Source organism: Abrus precatorius, unplaced genomic scaffold, assembly GCF_003935025.1.
Source record: "Abrus precatorius isolate BTA unplaced genomic scaffold, Abrus_2018 Scaffold11, whole genome shotgun sequence".
Classification (NCBI taxonomy): Eukaryota; Viridiplantae; Streptophyta; class Magnoliopsida; order Fabales; family Fabaceae; genus Abrus; species Abrus precatorius.
The window spans coordinates 16,248,248-16,273,774 of record NW_020874303.1 but is presented as its reverse complement, the minus strand read 5'-3'; the positions used below and the strand labels follow the sequence as shown (position 1 = coordinate 16,273,774).

The window sequence follows — 25,527 nt, the reverse complement described above, 5'->3', positions numbered from 1 at the left end:
CTAGTTTTATTAAGTACTAAAAAAAGGACACGTGTTATTAAATCCAGTCCCTGAAGTAAAACACAATGTGGTTAGTATTTAATATGCTCAATGATTATCTAGTTTTTATGGTACAAATGATATTTGACAGCTCTATGTTTAACATGGTTAAAGTTTTATGCAGTTTTTGAATTATCTAGTTCCATCTCATTATCACGTAAAAGTTTAGAAGTGTTACATATAATACGTTTGAATTCACTACAGGTTATTTAACTCGATTTAATAAATGATTAATTTTAATTATAATTTTTTACAAACTATATATTAAGTGAATTATTTTATAAAACATATTAATTTAAAGATTAATTATTTTAGTCAAAATTTCATGCGATATTAATACAATGCATCCTATTTAGCTTGCTACAATAGAAGCAACTACTGAGGTAACAATTTAAGAATTTAATTGTTTCTACTCTTTCTTATACAAAGATTTTAAACTAAAAAAATAAAGCTGAAATAGCTGAAATCGTATATATATTGTCATGCTCAAATGAACTATGATATTAATATTTAAAAGTGAGCTAGAGGAACGACATCCAACAATAATTTACAGAGCTTCAACTAATAAATCTTTACAAATACATTGACAATCCAATACTCTGAGACTCCTATCCCATTCACCGGAATGAATGAAGAAATAACACGAAAGGCACTTAACCCATCAATCATCCATATAATCATCTCAATAATTAAAAAAATTTGAAAAATGAAAGTTTGACATATTTAATAAAGAAAAAGAAGAAGCAAAGATTCAATCTATTTGACCTTGTCACTCAGATAAGTTGTCGGTACCAAGATCGAAGCCGTAGTCAAAGGCCTTGACTTCCAACACAAAGCCAACCTACCCTTCTCAAATTGCACCCAATACCCTCCACCAAACAGGCTTACCAAGAACTTGGCTTGAGAAATATTGCATGTGCTCATAGCAACTCGTTTAAACCCTTTCAAGGAATACAATCCTTCTTCCCACAATATTCTCTCCTTTCTTTCACAAGGAAACTGCCTCACACTGTCCAAGATTCTTAGTCCTAAAATCTCTTTTTCTATCAGGGTCAACTTCATCTTGTGGCTACCCCATAAACTACTAGCAAGGGAATCATAAAGTGCAGTATAGTGATGCAAAGCCTCACAGAAGAACTCCACAAAGGACATGGATTTGAGTCTAGAAAAATTAAATAATTCCTCTTCCACTAAAACAACAAGCTTAGGGGATAATTTTCTGACACCATCAAGAAAAGTTTTGACCAATAAGAAACTCCTATTGGGCATCCACTGATGTATCATGCAGTTGACTATAAGTGTTTGACCAAGTTCAACTCTTTGAAAATCTTCTTCCCTTGTCATCATTATCTGATCAAACGTGAATGGAAAATTGATAGAGGCAGCAAACTCTTTAAGCCTTCTTCCTGTTTGCTGAACAGAAGCAGCACCTCTTTGGTCCGCTGTGATGGCTGTTACTCTAAGTGAAGTAGTAGTACGCTTCCTCATTGCAAGGTCAACCATCAATGGAGGCCACTGAATCCCTTCCATGATGTCAAAATCAATTATGTGAACATCCTCAGCACCTTCTGTAGCTTCCAAAATTGCTTGGTTGGCAGTGAAATGAGCAAATTTTACATAGGGAGAGAGTTCTTGGAGTATCTGAAACACACACAAAGCATTTGTCTGTGTTGAAACAGAACTACACTGAAATTCAGAGGCATTTGCATTTGTACTTTTATAACACAGACCCTTAGCAAAGAAAAGAGCCAACCTGTTCAATATACTATCACCATTTTCTAAAGATGAGGAATTGTTAAGTTTCTCAATTATTTCTGAAGCAAGAACCCAGTTCTGTGCTTCAACAGCTTCAGCTCCTGTCAGCAAGAGATCAGCTAAACTGGTGTCTTCCATTAGCTCTTCTTGAATTCCCTTTAAATAAGAGCCCTCTTCTTCACTTGAAACATGCACATTTTCCCTGGCTTTTGGGGTAACTCCATGGCATAATTGATTCCCTAGACCCATTGTTTTGTCATGATTCATGAAACCAAAGTCTTGGTTTTTTGTATGTTGCTGCAACAATCCTTCCATTGACTCTTCATAAAAAATTTCATCCAGGATGGTGCTTGGTGATGAGAGATCTTCTGTCTGAAATGAAAATGCATTTTCTAAGTTACACTCATGAAGTTGATTCAGGTAGGGAGGGCTAAATGAGTAATCAAATTGTTCATAATCCATCATATTCATGGCAGACAGAGAAAAAAGGTTCAGACAGGTACACTTGACTAATTCGAGTAATCTTAGATATAAACAACGTAATTTCAAATTAATTGAACAACTAGATAGTTCTAAATTCTATAATTAAGAATGAAAACATGAATCGAAATTATACTGTGTATTAGAAGTTGATAAAACTACCTTCTAGAAGAAACTTAAATGATAGGAATTAAGTAGGATAAGTATTAGCCTACTAGGAAAGAGATCTCAACGTTCCAATATTTCTTGTAAAGAATGAAAATAATTATTCTCAAATAATGCCTTTGACAGCATTTACACTGTATGTGTGTGATGTGAGTGTATAACACCCAATGTTTGGTCAGCTTTAAGAATAATTCCAAATATTCTGATCCTATAAAACCTCTTTTAAAAAAGTTAATAATACACATTTTAATAAATATAATTTTTTAAACATATTTTACTTTTTTACTATTTAAAAATTCTAAAAAAGACTTAGAAGAAATGAGACTTAGGTTATATTTGATAAATGTAGCTTGAAGCTTATTAAATTGGTCAATAAATTTACAAAATCATTTGGTAAATACAAAATTAAATCAACATGTAATTTTTAAAAATTAAATTTTAAAAAATTATATAAAGTAGTGTTTAATTTTTAAAAATTAACTATCAATATTTCTATTATATTTTTGTCTTTTAATTTTTTTAAAAATAACTTATCTGTTATGCAATTAAAATCTTGCATGTATACGTTAGTTTTTTTCTTTTTTTTTACCTTCATAATAGTCTTATTACTTTATTTATTTATTTTTATTTATATGCTCTCTTGCCTCTTAAATTCAAATTATTTTATAATAAAAAAATAACTTAAAATATTTCATATTTAAATATATATGAACATAAATTATATTTTCTATATAATTAATTAATTAATCATAGAAAATAAATAATAATTAATTTTAGCATTATATGAATATAATATTATATATCATTTTAAGTAATTTAACACATTTCATTTAGTTGTATGACTAATTTGTTAAATTTTTTAATTTTATAAACTATTTATATTACGGTAGCTTTTTAACTACCAATTTTAATAAATTTTAGTCAATAATAAAAATATATTTAAAAGAATATTATTAATGTTTTAAAAGGCTTAATTGTGTTTTGTTAATTCAACTAATTTAGAATATGTGTAATGTTGATTCTCAATTTTTTTTCAAACCAATTAAGTCCCTTGAATTTTCTTTGTTACTCTAAATTTTTGTAATTCAAATAAATTAAATTATCTTTTTCTTCATATCATTAACTAATACATCAAATTTTACTTAAAAATCATCTCAAAATTTTTCTCTTCAACCCTCACCTCTTAAATAATGAGTAATCTCGATACACGATGATGGAAAAAAACCTCCACTTATTTAAATAAGTTTTAAGCAAATAAAAAATAAATAAGTTATACTAAAAAATTTTATATTAAGCATAAAATTATAAATCAACTCAAAATATTATATATATATATAATCAATTATTTAAAATTAAAAATAAAAAGTGTATTTCCACTCTCTCGCTCGCTCCATTTTAGAGATTAGAGAGAACTCTTTTTCAGGCGTTTCCCATCATCACCACTCCTTTCTCTCCCTTCATGCAAACACACAAATCTCCCTTTCTTTATTCTTATTTTCCTTCTTCCAATTAAACAAAACCTTACAACCCTAATCTAAACATATACTAATCAGAAAGAGCCATATGAGTAGTTATAGGATGTTATTTATTAGAATCTTTAAAATATTAATTATAAATAACACATTTTTTTACTACAAGCATGTTAAAAATTACGATAAAAAATTTAATAGTAACATTATTTAATAAAATTATTTTTACATTTTTTAATCAACACTTATAAGATAATAATTAATGTCTATGTTGATCACATAGAAACATGCAACTATTCATATCAGAAGTGTCTGGAAATAATATATGATGAATAATGGACAATGGATGATGCACTTTGGGCAGAGTCTGTCCAATAAAAATTATGCAAAACCAGATAATAATTTGAGCCGTATTCGAAAGGCAACAAAAGATGATGAATTTATCAATAGGGTTTAGAAGCATGCAACAACTCACTCTTTGGACTTTATGAAAAGTTTGAATGAAGTTGCAAAAACACAAATGAAGATTTTCAGAATATTCTCTGCACCCCAAATACATAACTAATAGTTTATTGCTGTGAAGTTGTCTCTTTCAGATTGTTTGCTGAGTGATGCTTATGCAATACCAAAAAGTGGTTGTAGTCCACCATACCCACAATCACTAAATGAATTCAAATCTAGCCTACCAGGTTTTTACACTCAAAATACCATTAAGCCTGTATAATAATAATAATAATAATAATAACATTGGCAGTTTTTCATATGATATTTAAAAATAATATATATCAAAAAATAATTTTTTTTAAAATTTATGGAACTATAAAAACTCAAGAATAGTTATTAACAAATTTTTAATAAAATCAAAAAGTTATCAATAAAATTTTCAAAAGATATATATAAACCTTTTGGTAACAGTGATAGGACAAAACCCTGAGGCCTAAGGCACTTGAATGGGAATCAGAGGCATGTGGGAATATTGTCTTTGTATCACAGAAGATGGCGATGGATCTTTAAATTATAATCGAATTGAGGTTTGTGATTACCCTATAAACATTAATTATTTGCTTCCAACCACATGCTTATTCATATTTCATGCATTCTTTCTTTTTTTTCTTTCACTTTTTTAACCAATTGTCCACCTTATTTTTTGGTTGCTTGGTAAAATAACTAGTCGAAAAATTAAAAGATAACCGAGCTTACAAATTAGTTTAGTTAAAAATCCTTAGCCAAAAGTTAATAATTTAACTTCTTAAATTAAAAGCACTTGATAAAATTAATTATTAAATTAATTGATAAATATAGATGATATAAAAGCACGTTTTTACATGTTTTTATTGATAAAATTTTGTTTTTAATTTTAAGATAAAAATGTATTTTTGAATAATTATGCTCTTAAGTGTTTTAATTAATTTTGAAATACTTTTTCAAGTCAAATGTTTTATTAAACTTTAAAATAATTAGTGTAAAAAATATAATATTTAAAATAAATAGCATGATCAAATGGTGATAAATGAAGAATTTTATTAAAATATTAAAGAATAATAATAATAATATAAATTTTTTTATAAATTTAGATATTACCTTAAGTGAATTTTTAAAAATATGATTTCCATTGTTTTTTTTTCTCTTTGACACTATAGCAATATTTTTATTGTTATTTAATAAAATTAATGAATACTTGATTTTTTTTTATAGTTTTATCTTTAATAATTAATGTGTATTTGATAGATGATGATAAATAAGTGAGATATTATTTAGTATTGTGGATTAAAAAGTATAATAGTAAATTAAATAATAAATTTTAAAATATTAATCTTTAAAATTCATGTACAAGACCTTAAATATGAAAAAAAGAGAGGAAATATTAGTTTGTAAAATAAGTTTATTTATCAGATACCTCTGTTTTAGTCATACAAACTTATATCCTAGCTAGGCAAACAAATTATAAATTAATCAAATTTAATGATTTTCCAAATTCATACAATACCAGTACACAATAATTTAAGCAATATTTGTTCATAGTATTATTTATCATTATCTTATATTTTTCTCTCTTCTTTTCGTATCTCTTTTTTATTCATATAAATTGTTGTATATATTTATTATATGAATATAATTTCTGATATTTTATTGTCATTAATATATATGACCAATAACATTAGCATTCTATCAGCTAGCTAATACAGATTTGATCCTTAGTTCCTCAAGTAAACGTCAATGTCTGTCTCAAGTTGACGTTAGTAATGTATGCAATTGCAAATAGTAACCACAAAAATAATTGAGTCCAATATACTCTAAAAGGGCGTACATTTTGTCCATTCCTGACTAGTCATTTTCGTCTTTATTGTCATTTTTTTTACGTATATAAAAACTTGAATTTAAAATTTTACTTAAGCGATACTGAATTATTTACTACTCTAATTAATCTTTGTTAGTTTTAATATTTAATCTTTACTCTCTTATTTTTTATCATCAAGCATTTTGTTTAAGCAACTACCTATCTAGTTTATGAAATCACTATTTGATATGAGGCATAAGATTTAATTAACTTTAAATATATTGAGGTTTAATATAGTTTTGTATATAAGTAGAAGTCGTTAGATAATATATGTAATTTTGTGTTGAAAAATATTAACAGAAGAATGTATTAAGGGTAACCAAAAGTCCTATTTATTCAGATTGTATAAATTTTATAGAAGTCCTTTTAAGAGAAAAAGAATAATAATGTAAAAATAATTAATTTTAACTCACACAAAATGTTTTATTTATTTTTTTAAGACTTTTTTTTAGGAAAAATCTCTAAAAATTTACTCAAACTATAAAGTATCCTCTACACTTTCAGATAAGCTTAATAATAAACTCTCCTCCAAGTCCGCAATAATTAATTAGTATTTACATACAATAATCAATTAGAAATTAGATTACTTAATAATTCTAATTTTAAATACAATTCCTAGAATACCACTCTCAGAAGAGATTAGATATGAACCATTAAGCTAGAAATATGTTTGTGTGATTCATGTATATTTTTCAGTATATGCATGGGAATGAGACATTTTGCAACTATATAACTTTAGTGGGACCATTTTATTATTATTATTATTATTTATTTGAGATGCTTTTTAGTATTGTACTTAATTAAATGGATTATGGTCAATGATACATCAATGATGCCACCATTTTATGGAATTAGATGGAAACAGGTCACTTCATTAATGTCCTCATTAGCCTGATAAGAACAAATTATCACAAAGACGTTTTGGTTGTTGACTGCACTATTGGTCCCCAACCCTCAACCAGTGATCTTTCTTAACATAGAAAAATTATAAATTACAATTAGCCAAAGAATGAGTTTCGTATGTACTTTCAAAACATTTAATTAATTTAGCTTTGTAGGTAAGTGTCATCATGCACCTTCCTTACATTTGGGCATCATAAATTCTTCATTTTTAATTGCAGAAAGCTTAATTAAATTTTGGGTGAAACATTGAAAATAAAATAACATTCAGTCATAGTTTCTCCATTTCCTGGCCTATCAAATTGGCTCTTAGTTGTTGCTACTGGAGTTTTTTTTTTTATCTTCGTTTGTAATTTTTTTTATTTTCCTTAATTTATAAAAAAATGTAAGATTTTAAAATTAAATTAAGATTATAACAATGTTAAATTCCATTTCATCTAAACAAATCTTTAGTTTAACATAGTATGTCGAAATTTAAATTATAATTAAATTAAAATTAAAATTTAAGAAGTATAATTTAACAGAAATAAAAATTAACCAAAAAATGCTAAGATAAAAGAAAGCATGTAGCTTGATACAAATAAAAAATATTATTCTTAGCATGTGTTTGAAAGCACTCAATAAGAAATTAACAAATAACAAGCTTTTATTAAAAACTGTCATTTTAATATAATCAGTATATATTGAAACTTGCAAAGTTTCATAATTCTTAATAAAAATTACTACACATAAATTTTTATAGTATCTTTTTTCATATACATTAAAGAAACTGGTAATATAGGATTAATGAATTAATTTAGTTAGAATGGTAGTGTTTATTTAGAAATTGTTTATTTAGAGCTTGCAGCTTTGAAATGCAGTGTGCGGTTTCACACACAACCAGATCATTAGTTTCAAATTATGAAACCTAAACCCGTATCCTTATGAATCCATTTTTCTTATTCACAGTGAAATTGTTAATATTACTTAAACTAATTTTAAACATTTAAAAATAATACTTTTTTATTAAAAATAATAATTATACTTTTAATTCAATAAACATCTTTTAAGTTTTAATAAAGATGTAATGCTTTTAAATGTTTAAAACTAATTTTAATAATTGATATTAACAAAATTATTCATTATTAAATTAGTTTCACTAAATAATACCCCTAATTGTTATTCTTAATCACATCTATGTTGGTATGCGGTTTGACGTGATAACGCTAAGGTGGTACCTTTATTTTAATGTATAATAATCAAATTTATACTATAGACTAGATTAAAGATAAGAAACTATTACAGGAGCCAAATATAAAATTTACTTCAGGAATATTTTAAAGGATAAAACGTAAATAAGCATTGTTCTTTAGTCAAAATAAGTTATTCATTTATTTAATAATTACTTTCATCTTAACTATTAAAATTGGTAATAATTATTGAGATAAAATTTTCATTTGATTAAAAAAAGTAACACCCATAATACTTATAGTGCTATGTTTAATTTTATGTTATTTTGTTTTAGTCAAATTTCTTTACTCTCTATTTAATTTTATATTTTATTAGCATTATTTTCTTTCATGCACATAATTTTTCATAAGATAATAAATTCAAAAATTAAGCCATTTTTCAAAATATATTTAAATTTATTATTAAATACGTAAATTTCTTGCTAGAAAATTATTTAAACTTAAATTATGGTCTCAAATTTGAAATTTAATAAATATAATTGTATTAAATGCTTAGAAGGAAAATTTTATTATTTATATTAATTCTACTCAGATCGAATAAAATTGTTTTTTTTTCAGAAGATTCATATAATTTTTTAAAAAAAAATTAAATGTATATATGTAAAAAATATATATATAATAAATTATTGCATAAGAAAGAGAGAGTTATGTGGTTCAAATCCTCAACCTCATTCATATTCTTTCCAAATTTTTATCATTTTTGTAACCAAAATAATTATTTTTTCGGGAAAGATCACGATCATACAACATGAATCAAGTGAGACTAAAGTGAAATCATTTTTTGGTACATGAGAAGAAAAAAGAAAAAGAAGAAGAAAAAGAAAAAAACTGATTAAAATCCTTGAGAGAATGACATTCCCAGCTTATTGGGTAGAAGAAAAACAAGGGCAAACGGAAAAGAGTTTTCAGTCCAGCCAAACAAAACTCACTTTTAGCTGAAGTCACTTCAATCATAATGACTTCATGATAAGAACTACCAAATTAATGGGTAACCATTATTAAGAGTTTCTTTACATTAATAAATAAAATATAATATATCATTTTTTTTATAAATGGAATACAAGTTCTACTCTACCCAGCTGATAGAACATTAATTTACATCCTTTCAATTATTTTGTTGTGGTGCTTCACCACTTGTTGGCAAGTATATATCCAATCTACGTGTCATGAAAGGGAAAGAAATTAAGAAGAATATTCTGTTAAAAGTGTTGTATTTGAGTGTAATACTAATGAGATTAAGTCATCATACATACACCTTGTTTTTACAAAAAAGAATAAATTAATTAGCTATTAATCTAATAAATAAGACTTATAAGTCTGTTGTTAAATAAAATTAAGAAGTGATATGCTAACGAGGGCTTCTTAATTAATGGGATTATCATTATTAAATTGCAAGGATTGCAAATGTCCAAAGTAATTAGTTTCACACTCGAGATGTAGGAATACTTAGTGAATGGCACCACCCACCTGTCCCCGAGAAAAAGACGAATTAGTTTTGTTGAAACAATAAAATTTAATAATGAAAAAACCCACAATTTAATAAATAATTTATCCTCCATTTGGATGAAAAATAACATACAAAAGAAAGAAATTAAAAAAATAGAATAAAAGAGATATATTATTTAAATTTATAAAAATAAGAAAGAAATAAGCAAAACAATCTCTCTACCAATATGAAAGATAAAAAATAATAAAAATAAATAAATAAATAAATAATATAAAATAATTAATTTAACTTCAAAATTCTAAACTTTTTTATTATATAATTTTTTTATTAATATAAAATTATGATAGCCTTTTCATTTCTGTAAGGGTGTTTTCTTTCCTATGGGTTCCAACCTCTAAATTTTCTTGCTTATCTATCTAAGCAATATAAAAACTTGTATTTTCCTCTTCATGAGCAACTTTGTGCGAACTATTTGCCTCACATGAAAATAATGTTGATACATCACGTCCAAAATTAATTTGAATGTAATCACTAGACATGGGCGTCATTATGATCTTTCACTATGTACATAACATAATTAAAAATTCTATATATCGAGAGAAGGGCTAATGAATCTACAACTTGTAAATGAAGCTTCTGCCATGCTATATACAGTGAGTAAGGATTGGCAGTTTTATTATACACAATAATATATGGCTGTATCATGCCAGCCAGCTTAGGCCTGATCATAGATCAAAATCTAAAGTCAAGTAGACTTAATCATCATATTTACACGTAATTTCAAAACTAAGAACATATTCTTCTGGTTATCAAGGGAAAAAAAGTTCAAAGCTGTACATATGTTTTAAGGATTTAAAACATCAGCATGAATGCCATTTGGCAGAAGCATAAGTGTAGTATAATATATGTACTATATCTGTGGCTTACCACCTCGCATAAGCAACAAGTTCTTCATCTCTCTGTAACCTTGGAACTCTTCCAATGCATCAGCTGTTGTTTTCCTAGTGGCTATGATCCCAGAAGACATTAAGCTCACTGGCCTTGATGCCTCTAGGACATGATTTGGTTCTTGATTGTTATTGTTCCAGGTTTCGGGACCTGTTCCTTGTGACAGGTGTTCTGAAGTGGAGAAATCTTGACGGAGAGGTGGTGCTTTCTTCAGCATATGTACAAGTGCACCAACAGCAGCATCATGAGACTTCCTAATAGGAAAGAATCCTCCAGCTTCAAGTGTCTCAGCAATATGACCATGATCTAAAGATTCCGCTCTGGAAGCACAAAAAGCATATTAAACTTCCAAAATTAAAAACACAATCTAGCATATTTTATGTCATCTATAACTTAAGGGGAGAAAAAGTAGCAAAAGTAACAAGATTATGTATTTTATTTGGTCTCTGACTGAACATGGAAAAATTATTATATGTGAATTTGTGATTAGCACAAATAGTTTTTCACTGAGTGTCATACCTGAATGGACACCCTTATCTAGATGGATACCAACTATTCAAAATCAAAATTAATATGAAAATGTCTACCATTGTTCTGTGATTTGCCAGTTGAATTATTTTTTTTTTCTTTTATTCAATCAAAACTCAATTAAATATATTAGCACAAAAGGAAACAGTTGACAGATTTATTGGAGTGGCTAAATTTCATCAAATCAAAATATTCAACCAAAAATGCAACAGTGTCCTTCAGCCAGTAAATTGATTTTATATTCAATAATATAGTATATACCAGATCTACAAACTAATTCCTAGCATAAATAATAATGAAACCACTACACTATAGTCAGCAATCAAATTACTTCATCTATCCTGATGCAAATATACCACTTAATGTCTTTGCATTCAGTCATCTCTCAAATCACATTTAAACTACTTTTATCCGCCAATCTTTTCTCATAACAAAGAGCAAAAAAGTTCCAAATTATTGGATCTCCTAAATGTGTGCTAATCAACTGGTAGTAGCTATCCTGAACCATGATGAAAGTGCTCCTTCTAAATGAAGTCACAATCTGTAAGTACCTCAGAAAAACAGCCAGTACTATCACTAATAGAAAATCATGTATCACCAATATTAACTTTTTTTCCACCAAACTTATATAACAATCAGTTGACCTCATCTAGTGGGGTAAGACTTGATTGTTATTGTTACCTTGTATAACAGTAATGATGATAAGGTGGACCTCTCCTAAAACTACTAAAGGTGACCAGGTAAGATTTCACCATTGATCAGCCAGGGTCCTTCCTCATGAGAGGTCTAACTTCAACTCTGCAATTAGTGGTATCAAGCTTGTGGTTCAATATCAATAGTAAAGACATATATAACATCCTACTTCCAATGATGAGGATGATCCTCAAGTTCATGATCTCCAATCCTGTGCAGAATGCCCCCATCTTTAAGGGTTGTCTCTTTGCCTCTTAATTTGTCATGGTCTATATTTTGTCTGCGACCTCTTTTTGGTATTCCCCTTGGGTCTGTTTCAAAGGAATTTCCATTTCAAATATGCAAAGAGATTGGGCAGCATAGCAGCACTCTTCAATTTTTTTATTTTTTTCATATTCTATGATGTATTTTCTTTTTCTTTCTTGGAGGATATCTTATCCTCCCATTTTTCCTCTTTTCTCTTTGAATTTTGTTTCTTCTAGAAAAATAAAATAGCTTACCATATATTAATTGTAACAAAATCTAATCATGAATTAAGCACCCCCTCTCTCCAAATGACTACCTACCATCAACCTGGCAGGAACAGTTGAAATATCCTTGGGTTACAAGTCCATACATCCCCTCTCCCAAAAAGAAAATTTTTTAAGTAATTTTATACAATAGATTGATCTTGTATTTGAATCAACAGTATGGCAGCAATGAGGTGCACGAAGGAAACCTCACACCCCTCTCCATCAACAAAAAATTATGGATCCGTTTTTCCAACCAAATAACAGTAAGGAGGATACATATGATCCAGGTAATTCTGCTATTTTGTCTATTAAGCCCTCTCAAACATCTGACTGGGTTTTTAGATATAACTAGATGAACTAGATCAATTTTTTTTATCAGTCAGAGAATCAGTGAAAGGGAGACGTAAGAACATGATGGGCAGGCACAAGAGTGAATGCATTAACGTTGATTGTTTAAGCGCTATACTATAATACACCATTAAAGAAGAAAAAGGCAGAGCCGGAAAATTCATTAACTCAAAATATGCCACATCAATCACTTATTTTTCGAAAACATTAAATTAAATAGCAACTAAATACACTTCAAAGATGGTATAAAACAAAATAAGAAAATAATAGTGCATCCAAGTCATTTCAATATTATAGTCATTGGCGTACACATCATAAACATTTATACAATTTCAAGGAGCAATTTTACAGATTTGAAGAAGAATAAAAAACATGCAAAACTTTCACCAAAATATCAGTGAAGCCAAATATTTATGTGCATATCCAAAAGCAGATGTATATACCAATTAATGTCTAAACGTCAATCTCTAAAGCAGAAAAAGAGGAAGAGTGATAAAACAGTGTTCAGATATTACATATGAAAAACTATGCTGAAGAAAGAAACAATGAAATTAAAATAATAGAAATTATTCCCTACTTTTTGAACCAGTTAGTCAAAACGTGTTCCCATGATATAGTTAACATAATATGAAACACCCGGTCCACTAAAAACCCATAAGTCTATTTGCCCAGACTTTCCCAGACCAGAAGCATGACATTCCAGTGGGATGGCAGTGCTCCTATAACCAGTTCAACATGAATTAACTGCTTACCCTCTTTATGGATTTAGATCTATTTTTTAATAGCAAAATGTGGTCCTGCTAGAGAAAAAAAGACACAAACTTATCCAGCAATGCGAGGACCAACTACGATTGGTTGTATGGTCTGCTAGTCATATTCAAAAAGATTGTTTCTCTCTCTCCAACAAGACATTATTCGTTATTACCATGTCTAAGTTATATGCTAATAATTATGTACATGATTAGCCGATAAGCAAGCATAAATGCCATTGAATTTCAGTCACACGGTACCTGCTTCCAGGATCTGTCATATCATCATCATCCACATCAAATGGACAAGTAAAATCAGTATCATCAAAATCATCCTGATAAGACCTACTGGAGCTTCTGGAAATTGAAATCTGTGGTGAGCTGTTAGCTGATATCTTGACTCCAGAATGTCTTCGAAACTCATCTTTTCCAAGAGAAAACTGCACAAAGCAGAAGTTAACAAATCAAATATTTTGAACTATCGAAAAAGTTCAGTGGTAAGCACAAGACATACCTTCTCAACCGTTGCACCTGTTTGCATTGTGTTTGTAGTTCTATCAATCTTAAAAGTACACCTTGAACCTCTTAGAGGAGGAGAGGGAGGCAAATTATGCCTACTTGAGTATCCAGGGGAATTAGCAACTTCAGCAGTAGGTATGCTAACAGGGGCACTTTCAGATCGTAAAAGTGTTTTACATGGTAACGACCCAGAATTATTGGTTGAAGGTGATGGAGAGGGATAATACTCATCAAAACCTGTATTCTTCTTCTGAATCAAAGATATCTCAGTTGGATGAGGAGGCAAAATTGCAGGTGGAAAACGCCTAGAACTTGCATAAGACACCGATGAGAGTGATTCTGAATAAGTAGGAGATGGTAAACAAGAAGGAGGCGATGCTCTACAATAGTCAAAACTCCAACTGCGTTGCCTTGAAGACGGCAACGATGATGGAGAGCCATGCAATGGGAATCCTGCCACAGGAAGAGAAGGAAACCTCCTCAGTGGATCAGCCAAAGGACTCCCAACATAGTCAGTTATAACTTGTGGAGACATAGGAGTTGATGGTTCAGAGCTCACATCTGAGGCTGATGGGCAATACATCACTGTAAGACACAACCTACCAGAAGAAGTATCGACAGGGGTGAAGCCAAATTTCATCATTTCAGCATCTTCTTTTCGGGTGAAGGGCTCAACAAAAGAAGACACACGATGAGCAAGTGTAAAGGACCTAATCTGTCCAGATGAATTAAGGTCTCTGAAGATTTTATAAGCAGGTAAAAGCCTAACAGTGGCATACAAAGACCTCAAAAGTAAAGTTAATTTCTTATACAAGTTATGCAAAGCAACACTACTTGACCTCCTATTGCCAGAATTAGAATCCCTTGTTTTCTTGCTCTCATACTGCACCACCCACCTCTCCACAATCTTTTCACTCCTTGCCACAACCCCCAACTCTTCCTGATCATTGTTCCACCCAAAAGGGTATCTCGATTTAAGTGAATAACTCCTAGGAATAACCCTTTTGGGAGAAAAATTAACAGCCACAGGGTCCCATTCCAGTGGCCTCTGCACCAAAATCACATCAATCACCATGTACTCACGATTGCTCTGGCGCCATAGATCAATGTTCTCCAACGCCACGTGACACTCCCGCAGCGCCAAATTGAACCGCTTATCCCTCGGTCTCACACTCGACGAACCTGAAGACGATGAACATGGAGATGAAACAGCTTGATCGCCGTAGGAATTACGCGAAGACACATGAAGTGCCCTCGATTCAAGTATTATGTGAAGGCTCTTCGCGAAAAACTCGGTGATTATTTGTTCCATCTTCGCTGCCTCCAAGTGTGCATTACCATGAGATGATGCCATGGTTTCTAGGTGACAATTGTCAAACACAACCCTCAACAACAAAACCACAAAATAACACCAGCATCACACACAAGAACTTCAATATTCAAATGCACCCCCAACATCGACTCTGTTACTAGGTGGTTGAAAAAAAAAAAAAAAACACGACAACAACAAAATCAGTTCGATTCTTCCCTATAAAAAACTGCCAGCTATTAAAAAAATGAAAAAACAGAGTTGAGGATTGTTTTGGTTTGTCGTAGAATCAAAAAGAGAGATTGGAGACACAGAGAAGAGAGATAATGTTTACCTTCTTTGGCTTTGGAGGGAGAGTGAAAGAAGAGTGGTTCGTTAGTTGAAAGGGTTGATGATGGGGCCTTATCTCTGATTCTGTGAGTTTACATGAAAAGAGAAGAGTGAAGAGAGAAGCAAAGGAAAAGAGTGGAAGAGTGGGACCCGTTGACAGAGGCCGTTGTTGCCTTAAACGCTCTATTGACTTTGATTATCAGTTCCAATGATCTCTCACAATTTTTGTACCCTCCTTTCACTTCAATTCTCTCTCTTTTCGCTTTTTCACTTTTTCTGTTTCGAGTTTGACTCTGTTACATGTTAAATACTAAACCGCATCTGTTTATCCTCTAAAGTTAAATAAAAAATGAGGATCTATTTACTCTAATCTTAATGTCAATTTAAACTAACTCGAGTTTATTATACCAATTTAAACTAAATAAATAATCCTGCTTTTACATTTTTAGCCAAATTTCTCTGTAATATACAAATATTATAAAATTTCAAAATTAATTATGTATAATTTCAGTTTAAATTTTTGGTTTTCAAATAAGAGAAAATAATTGATATATTATTATTATTATTTTCTGATGGTCGGAAAACCGTGTTAATTTATATGTTACAAGAATCATCATGATCTTGTAAGAGTGGGGCTGATAGACGGTACACGTAGATATTCCAATTTTCTTTAACAAAATAAATGGATTTATTTTTTAATCTGTCTGACAAAAATTTATATTGACATTAGTCCATTTTTTATACTTTATTGTATGTTAGCTTTATTTTTTATTTTACTAATGGTATCACCATACAAAGGAAAGGATCCATACGCACTCCTTCTTACTCTCTGTTAATTTTCTTTCTACTTTTAATTTTTAAAATATCAGGAAAAAACTAACCATACAAAAATAATAATAAATTTGCCATACTTTAGAAGGACTGGTTTTTTCCTTTAGAATAATTTGTGATACTGGTATATTATTAATTTCATGGTTACACTTTTTTAATTGTTAAATGTCTCTTTACTTCAAATTAAAAATAATAATAAATTAGGAAAAACTATAACGATACAGATACGAGTATTACTATTTAAAGGAGATGATTATGAACTCATTATTTTTTTTCCCATTATTGAGTAAATTTCCGATAGTATATATTTCTTTATGGTTACATTTCTATATTTGTTAAGTTTTTCTCTAATTTTAAATTAAAAAATTTGTCACATAAAAAAATACGCGTTACATAAGTGATACTAAATGAATAAGATTATTTTAAATATATTTTTAAATAAAATAAATTTTATAAATATTATCAAACTATTGATAGAGATTGATTTTCTTTCGTCATGTATTTGTTCACATTGTATATTTATTTTAAAATTTAATATAATTTAAATTTAACTTTTTTTATAATTTTTTTTATTTTAAATAATTTATTTATTATTAATAATTATTATTTATTTTGAAATTTTATGAAATTTAAAAATATTTTTAATTAATTATTTAAAATTTAATTTAATTTAATATTACATATGCAACTTTTAGTTACTATCTAAAGAAAAATAACATGGACTCTAAGAGAACTTTTTATTTTTTTATTTTGTTTGTACTCTTACAGTATATGCATCTTTCTAGTTACATTTCCTTGTTTATTAACTTTTTCTTTTATTTTAATGTTAAATTGTAAAAAGAAACTAATGCAGGAATCGGTATAAAATAAATATATCATAATTTTAAATAATTGATTATTGAAACTTGTTACTCTATATTAAAAAAAATAAATATATCATCGATTTTTTTAATTACTAAACAAAAATTATAAGTGATCACATAAAAAAAGTGAAACACAATTTGATAACATTTAAGATTTAGTTCAAATAATAAATAGCGGCTTGAAAAATTCAATAGTATTATAATATATATTGATTACTCGGATCCAATTTTATCCATAGCAACTGATATATTATTATAATGTAAACAATTAATTATTATTTAATTATATATTTATGAATGCTAAAATTATGTAAATTATATAACATCATCATCACAAAAATATATAATTTAATAGTTAAATTGGTAAAGTGAATTTTTATATAAAAAAGATTTTCATTCTGTGATCCATCTTTATAAAAAATAATAATTACTCATTTAAAAATTTTAAAAGTAAAAAATGATAATTACATGTTACATCTCACCTAAATAATTCGAAGATATAGACCTACAGCTATTTTTAATATCTTTTTTTTATCACGCTTGACTTTGTATACATGTAATGCATAGATATGTATTTTTCTTATTCCTATGTCTATAATTGTTTAGAATTTATCATTATTAAGATTAATTGCCTTGATATTATTTTAATCATAGTGCAATGGGACAACATAAAAAAAATGAAAAAAAAATGTTTCTTATGACTTATGGGGAAGAGAAAAAGAAAAAAGCACGCAATATAAAGAGTTGGGCCATTACTCACAAGTTAGGATCTGAACCCAAATTTAAACGAAGGCTTGACAATAGTTTGTGGGTTTTAAACCCAGAAAGTTTCTGACGAAACAAACGGAAAGTGGACTATGAAATACTATAACCGTTTTCGGCCCAATATTTGGGCCCATTGGTTAAGTAAGAAAACGGTTTATAAAATTTTACAAACATATTTTGCCAAAACATAAAATAAAACTGCAAACTGTATAATCAATTATCTTAGATCTTATGGTAGTTCTAATATAATTTCATTAGTATTAAAGTTGTTTATTAATAAAATTTAAAGTCTTATATCGACAATTTACAATAATATTAAATATAAATCTTTCATTAAAATAAAATTTTAACTAATAAATGACACTAATAACAAATAAATTTTATCCTTCTTCATGATTGTTAAGTGTATGCAATAACAATTAAATTTGACACAAACGGTATGATCAATTCACTTAAATATTTGCAAGATATATTGAAAGATATAATAAATCTCGATATATTACTATCTAGTGAACTAGTCACCCACTCTAGCAGAGATGAAAAGTGCATTTAAGTTGAATATTCACAATTTAAATTTTTTGAATTATATTATTTATCTTATATTTGTTTTTCTCTGTTTTGCTTGTCTTTCTAATAATCGTAAAAAAAGAATTGTTAAGTTTTATCGTATGAATATGATTTGTCGAATTTGACAGCATGATGCTTAGAAACAAGAAAGATCTTGCAAGACAACATTTAAGAGATGCAAGAAATATCATGTATCAGGTTTTACGTCATACCCTCTTTTGAAAGAACAGTAGAAAAATTCGCTTGTTGAGGTTTAGCACTCACAACAGTTCTTGTGTCCCCCACTTTTACTATTTCCATTCCATAGGCTTCATGAAATCAACTCACCAAATTTTCATATTCATAGGATCTTTCTCCAAAAGAGTATCAATCACAAAATAATATTTTAAAATTATATGTATAAATTTAATCTATTTGAAGGCTTACGAACACTAAGTCCCTAAAACCATATTGATAGGTTTAAATTTAGGAAATAGATTAAATATTATAAAATATAACTTATTACACAAACACATAACCTAGCTTTTATAAAAGCTACGTTATATTAGACTTTATAAAACTTAACCTTGTAAGCTAGCACTAAATGTATTCTAAAATTTTAAGTATATATTATCACATCATCTATATCGATTTTTGGTTTAATGATAGATTTTAAAGTAAAACTATCTTTAAAAAAATTATTGAACAGTGTAAGATAAAAGTAATCATACCAGTATAATTAGTTGAACATTCTTTGCATGCGTGTGTGGACACTTAAAAAAGTATATATTTTGGATTGGGATTCTTGTTCACTGATTATACTCACAGAGAAGGCAATCAACGCCATGCCAATTGGCTTGCCATTGGAATCTGTCTAACGATATTACAAGTCCTTTTTGGTAAAAATATATCACACTACTTGCATTGAAAAAATAATATTGATGTCCACTGTACCCCAATTATATGGTAGCTCGATCGATGATTATGTATAGCTCATGTCATCTATTAAGTTTCGACAACACATTGAAAAAGTATATATAAATTGTCTGTCTTTTAAGATAAGAATGCAAAATGATAGGTTTGCTACAGCGAATGAAGTATCAACATGGCTTTACGGACTTCAAGTTCACTTAATGCGTAGGAAATGAGAATAAACAAGTGAAAATTTTCATCCATTTAGGTCTTAACCTACGTATGGTAAAGTAAAACCATATATTTAAGTTGGGGAACCTAATAAAGGGGCGAACACCAAACCAAAGAAACAAAAAGGAGAAAAGAAACCAAGCAAAGCCAAAAAGCGAAATATTCAATACTAAAAAGAATTCTAGAAAGATCAAACATAAGATCTTAGGACGAGATAATTTAATCCTGTTTGCACAAACCACAGGCATGAATATTATATATGGTTTTAACTGTCCTGTTAACATCACACACATATACTTTGCAATTGTAAAGTTATTATAGGCCTAAACACGAATGCACATAGCAAAATAATTTTTTAACTTAAAAAAGAGATCGATAATATAAAGCAAATGTAAGTAATAAATGCAACTAATTATATAGGAGATTCACTTACACTTTCTTTTTATTAATTTAATACTTATCTAATCACTCAAATTATTAAATATTTAAATATGAAAGTTGATAAAATTCGTTCATAAAAAATATAATACTGTTTACGTATTCCGGTTGTAATCTGACGGCTAGTCTCAGTAATGCCGTGTCAAGCACCACTTAAGTCTGAGAAAGATAAAGACGAATAGTAAGATGGGTAATGGTCCAGGAAATTTATGATATATGATTACGCAGTAGATGTAATTGAAAATCGATAATTGATTATCAATGCTTACACAAAGCAGCCTTCACTAATTGTTAAACATATCAACCACTTAGGTAATATTTGATCTAACTTTTTGAGGTCTTTCTTTTTTAAAGGTACAACTTATCTGATTATTATTTTTATGTAAAATTAATCTTTACTTTTAGGCTTTTGTTCATTAAGAAAAGCTACTCTAATTTTGTTTTTAATATTTACTTTTTCTAAAATTGTGTTCGGCTTGATTTCGATCCCTTCCTAAAGAGAAGGGAAGTCCATAAAAAAAAAAAAAAAAACTTAGTTAGGCATCAAATTCTCATAAATAATATTCTACATATATAATTTTTTAAGGCACTAATTGTATCTTTAGTTATCTTAAGTATCTAGCTCGATATGTTAAATAAAAATACAGTTTTTTATAATAAAAAAATTTCTCTAATAAATTAAAATTAGCTTATACATCTTAAATTAAAAAAAACAACTGAGAAAACTTCTAAAAGAAAGAAAAATATAAGTTAATATTATCTTAGAGGGAAATTTTGTTTTATTTTATTTCTTTAACTTTTTATAAAGATTTATTTAAATTAAGTATAAATCCCTTTATTTACTCTCCTTTAAAAAATAAGATTTATCTTGTCTTTTTAAAATTTAATTATTTTGAATAAATTGTGTAAATAATTTCCATAATTTTCAATATCTTTTTAGCTTATATTTTAAAAATATTATCCTAATTCATTACACACATTTTCCTTATAATTAATTTGAAATGTTTACGATACCGGTTTCAGCAAACTCACAAGGCACAAATCTACAAGTGAATCATTGATGAAGACATAGCATGTGCATGTTCATCTAATTGTTCATTATTATTGGACAACATGAACACAAAATAATTTAATATCTCCTTAATATGTTTTGCATAGTTGTAGTTATTTATGCCGCACAAAAGACCACTGTCTCTGTCGGTCTTTCTCTTATCTATTCTTCGATGTGGGCCCTCAGAAACAATAACAGTAGTGAGATCCAACCCATCAAGATACGGATCCAAGTAGTGGTACTTGTAGTACTGCCAGAGGGAAAAGCAAAAGGATGCCCCTTTTCTTTCGTATTAGCTTTTTCAAAATTTTAAAAATTAATAATTTCACAAACTTATTTTCGAAAGATAAAAAAGAAAGTGTTGTCAAAAAATTACGATATAAAAAATAACAATTAAAGCATCACCTTTAGCGACGGCCAAGCCCAATACCTTACTCATCCATGGTTAATTACTGTATAGGAATATAATAAATACAATCATACAAAGCTAAGCTAATAAACAAGTATAAAAGAAGCTCTCTCCACTTGTCTCCTCGTAAATTACCTCATTAAATTTATAATATCCGACCCTAATATAAAGCACTTTCCGTGTAAAAAGTACAGCTGTAGACAATTTGAATCCGATTGGAAATCAAATTTGGCTTAAACATTTTGCAAATTGGATCATTTGTGATATCATTAACGACGATGCTTTAATTAGGAGCCACAATTCATTAAATCCAAGAGATTGCGATCTATCTACTTGCATGGTGTGAAGATTGTATAACAAATTTATATATAGCAGCTAGGATTTGGGACCATTTTTGGATTCAAACATATATTTTGATATGACAGCCAAACAATAACATATTACAAACATAGTATCATGTACAAGGAATGGCGCATCTTATGGTGGACATATATAGAACTTCTTTTGGAATTTTAATACCCAACAAAAATAAACTTCCTAGCGAGTTGCTGGTTCAAAATTACAGAACTGTTGTCTTAATTCTAAATATAGTATGTTTGGGACACTGAAAGTACACGTTCGTTTTGATGCCACATGAGATAATTTCTGTATTAACGTGAGAATTTAACGTGCAATCAAACACACTCAGTTAATGATAAATATAATTGCTTGAATATCTTATAATGTCTGTATTATTTACCAAAACAATACACATGACTAACTATTTCACCTTTCAAACAAAAATACTCGTCATTGTAAAACAGAAGTTGATTAAACTGTATATCATTTATTTTTTTGGTAAAAAGCAAGTTAAGTTACTTCGGCTACTGCTAGTTTTACAGGTAGAATTAAATGTAACAATTTCTTTTGAGGTCTAAACGTAACAATTTTAAATCACAGAGAAAATATTGAACAGATAAATACTAGATATTTTATATGAAACCGTGTCACATTCAACGACAGGCATAAGCAATTAAGAGGCCATCGTTATGATTCAAAATGTTGGGGGAAAGTGGCATTATTCTGTAATAAAATGTAAATGCCGCTTGTAACATCAACATCTGTCGTATAAAGGGGTGTGAAAAAACAATATAACATCAATTTTCGGAACTCGTTTAAATTCTATACCAAATAGAATTCCTTTTTGAAGGAAAAAGTTTATAATAATTCAATTACAATTTTATTATATATAGTTTAAGCCTTTGAGATATTTTATTACTTGGACCATTAATTTGTTGAGTCTACTATAGGATTGAGGATTGGTACCATAACCCCATCTGAAACACATCAAAATTATTCCCACCATTTTGATTATAGTTGATAAGGTCTCATACTATTATCTCAAATAATATCATGTATGTCAAAATCAAATAATTTCTTTTTTCAATTAAGTTTTAAACCTTTGGTTTTTTGTTTAACAGTGAGTGTTGAACCTCAGCTTGTCGCATTGGAAGCATGTTGGGTTGGGTCTACCAAAAGGAAGTTGTGCATTGAAAATAAAAGAGTTATAAACTTTTTTACACAAATTTCTACAATAAATATTTTTTTTATGTCTGTCTATTACATCACTCATCTATATACCTGTTCTCTCTCTTTTCTTTTTATCTGTCACTAATTTATATATATATAAAACAACATTTATTGCAAAAATAACATTTCTAATACAGAAACCATTTCTTGAACTCTTTCATGTGGACCAGTACGGACAAGGCCACCTTTGCTCAACTTTTGATCATAGGGTCCCAAAATATGGGACACTGAATCAACCTGAAACTATATTATTCCAACTCATATCCTTCAAGAAGCTTCATAATTCCTTCATGGGCTTGTGGGGGGTTTTTATTTAGTAGTAACAGCAATCCGATATATAAGATTTGTGAAATCCAGCTGCCACGGTGCCACCAGGCACACCCTGCTTCGTGTAAAGTGGAACAGAAATGGACCCATCTTAGAAAGCTAAATATAATATACAAGAAAGGCTTGGTCAGTGGATGTTCCATATGCTTCTAAATCTATCTCTAACAAGCAAGATAAAAAGTTAAAATCCCCACCCTAGCCAAAACTCGATAGGAATATTCTAACAACCCACCAGTCGCAAAATAATTATAGTTTCATAGTCCAATCAAAGATATCTAGATTTCATAAATCCTATCATATCATACATCCTTCCATGTTATAAACTTCCCCTATATAATCCCCTAAGGTCTAAGGTAACCAACCCTCAAGCTCTAACTAACATATCATCAAGATCCCCAACAAACATGTATGCTTCTACTTCCTTTACTTCACAACTGTTCCATGACCTTCTGGAGGACTCTCACTCAAGAAAGCTACTCCTTCAAGATCCACTTCACCATTCACTTAACTCAGCCATTTCTCCAGCTTCCATAAACAACTACAATTCAACAGACTCATATTTCAGAGGACATAACTTCGATGCAAATGTTGTCATGATACTCTCAGTCCTACTGTGTGCTGTTGTTTGCTCGCTAGGGTTGAACTCCATCATGAGGTGTGTCTTAAGGTGTTCAAGCATAGTCATCCTTGACCCTCCAAGTGCAAGCAACAATAATAACCCTTCACCCCGACTGGCCAACAAAGGAATCAAGAAGAAAGCCCTTAAGACTTTCCCTACTGTGAGCTACTCAACAGAGTTAAAACTTCCAGGTTTGGACACAGAGTGTGTGATATGCCTCTCAGAGTTCACACATGGTGATAAGGTTCGCATTTTACCAAAGTGCAACCATGGTTTCCATGTTCGTTGCATTGACAAATGGCTAAGTTCACACTCTTCATGCCCCAAGTGCAGACAGTGCCTCATTGAGACTTGTAGAAAAATTGTTGGATCACAACAACCACCTGTGCCACAAACTATTATAAGGATCGAACCGCTAGAACATGAAGGTTTTGAGCGTAACTATAGGGAAGTATGCTAGCTAAATTATTTTACTACACTCTTCTTTCATAATGGTCCTTTGCCTCGAGTTAGTAAGTTAACTCTGAAATATGGCTACATAGCTAGCCAAACCAATCAACCATAATCAATGAGGTGGTTGTTGGTGAATCAATGTTTGTTTAGAGTTGGAATTTTCAGTTGTTTTGTTTTGACCTCAGATGTAAAATAAACTAGTTAAAATTATTTGTAACTGCATTCTTTTCAATAACTAATATTTTGAAGTTATTAATTGAACTGGGATTTTATCGTGTCTTTGTTAAATTTAATTTACACAGGTCACTAGATCAAGTGGGATATATATAATGCAAGTGAATGATTGTTAGTAATTTAACAAGAAGATAAGGTAATGCGATGTAGTACGTATATCTGCGCCACCTTATGCATATCATTGTTATTTCTGACTTTATCAATATTTTTAACATCATAACTGAGGTGACTGAAGCAAATAAGCCACTTTTTATTTGTCCACAGTTCGCCCCCAAGAGTTACTAAATTAGTTGCTTTTGGTTACTAATTATTACCAAGTTATTACACGCGTTACAGAAGAAAGAAATGTAAAGGAGCTAATACAAACACACACACACACACACTCCATCCAAGTAAGTTAATTCATATGAAATAGCCAATGAATATTGTAATAATATTTGCAGATTGAAAAACTTACATTACTCCTAAACCGCTTCACTTTTAGATAATGAAAAACTAAAGTACACATTTCATCGCATGTA

At 29.2% G+C, this 25,527-nt stretch overlaps 3 protein-coding genes across 6 annotated transcripts; 1 reads left to right on the top strand and 2 right to left on the bottom strand.

The window, feature by feature from the left end:
• Positions 1-795: 795 nt before the first annotated feature.
• Positions 796-2,265, bottom strand: LOC113853550 (nodulation-signaling pathway 2 protein-like). Its single transcript, XM_027483967.1, has one exon. The coding sequence runs from the start codon at positions 2,263-2,265 to the stop codon at positions 796-798; it is 1,470 nt and encodes a 489-aa protein (XP_027339768.1).
• An 8,124-nt stretch (positions 2,266-10,389) lies between these two features.
• Positions 10,390-15,921, bottom strand: LOC113854815 (autophagy-related protein 13b). Of its 4 annotated transcripts, none has more exons than XM_027486057.1 (4): positions 15,763-15,921; positions 14,115-15,504; positions 13,862-14,040; positions 10,390-11,090 (listed from the first exon to the last, which is right to left on the bottom strand). In XM_027486057.1, the coding sequence occupies exons 2-4, from the start codon at positions 15,471-15,473 to the stop codon at positions 10,733-10,735; spliced, it is 1,896 nt and encodes a 631-aa protein (XP_027341858.1). In that variant the 5' UTR covers positions 15,474-15,504; positions 15,763-15,921; the 3' UTR covers positions 10,390-10,732. The 4 variants fall into 4 exon arrangements, with proteins under 4 accessions (XP_027341858.1, XP_027341857.1, XP_027341856.1 ...); XM_027486056.1 differs by having other exon boundaries at positions 10,391-11,090; positions 14,115-15,588; XM_027486055.1 differs by having other exon boundaries at positions 10,392-11,090; positions 14,115-15,921.
• Positions 15,922-24,104: 8,183 nt separating this feature from the next.
• On the top strand, positions 24,105-24,779 carry LOC113856264 (RING-H2 finger protein ATL78-like). Its single transcript, XM_027488012.1, has one exon. The coding sequence runs from the start codon at positions 24,105-24,107 to the stop codon at positions 24,777-24,779; it is 675 nt and encodes a 224-aa protein (XP_027343813.1).
• The last annotated feature ends 748 nt before the right edge of the window (positions 24,780-25,527 follow it).

Coding starts and splice junctions, on each gene's coding strand:
- LOC113853550 (XM_027483967.1), bottom strand. CDS start 2,265: ATGAATATGATGGATTATGAACAATTTGATTACTCATTTAGCCCTCCC.
- LOC113854815 (XM_027486058.1), bottom strand. CDS start 15,473: ATGGCATCATCTCATGGTAATGCACACTTGGAGGCAGCGAAGATGGAA. Junction 14,041..14,105: donor CGGTTGAGAAGGTATGTCTT/GTGCTTACCACT, acceptor TGCTTTGTGCAG/TTTTCTCTTGGAAAAGATGA. Junction 11,091..13,861: donor ATGACAGATCCTGGAAGCAG/GTACCGTGTGAC, acceptor TTGTGCTTCCAG/AGCGGAATCTTTAGATCATG.
- LOC113856264 (XM_027488012.1), top strand. CDS start 24,105: ATGTATGCTTCTACTTCCTTTACTTCACAACTGTTCCATGACCTTCTG.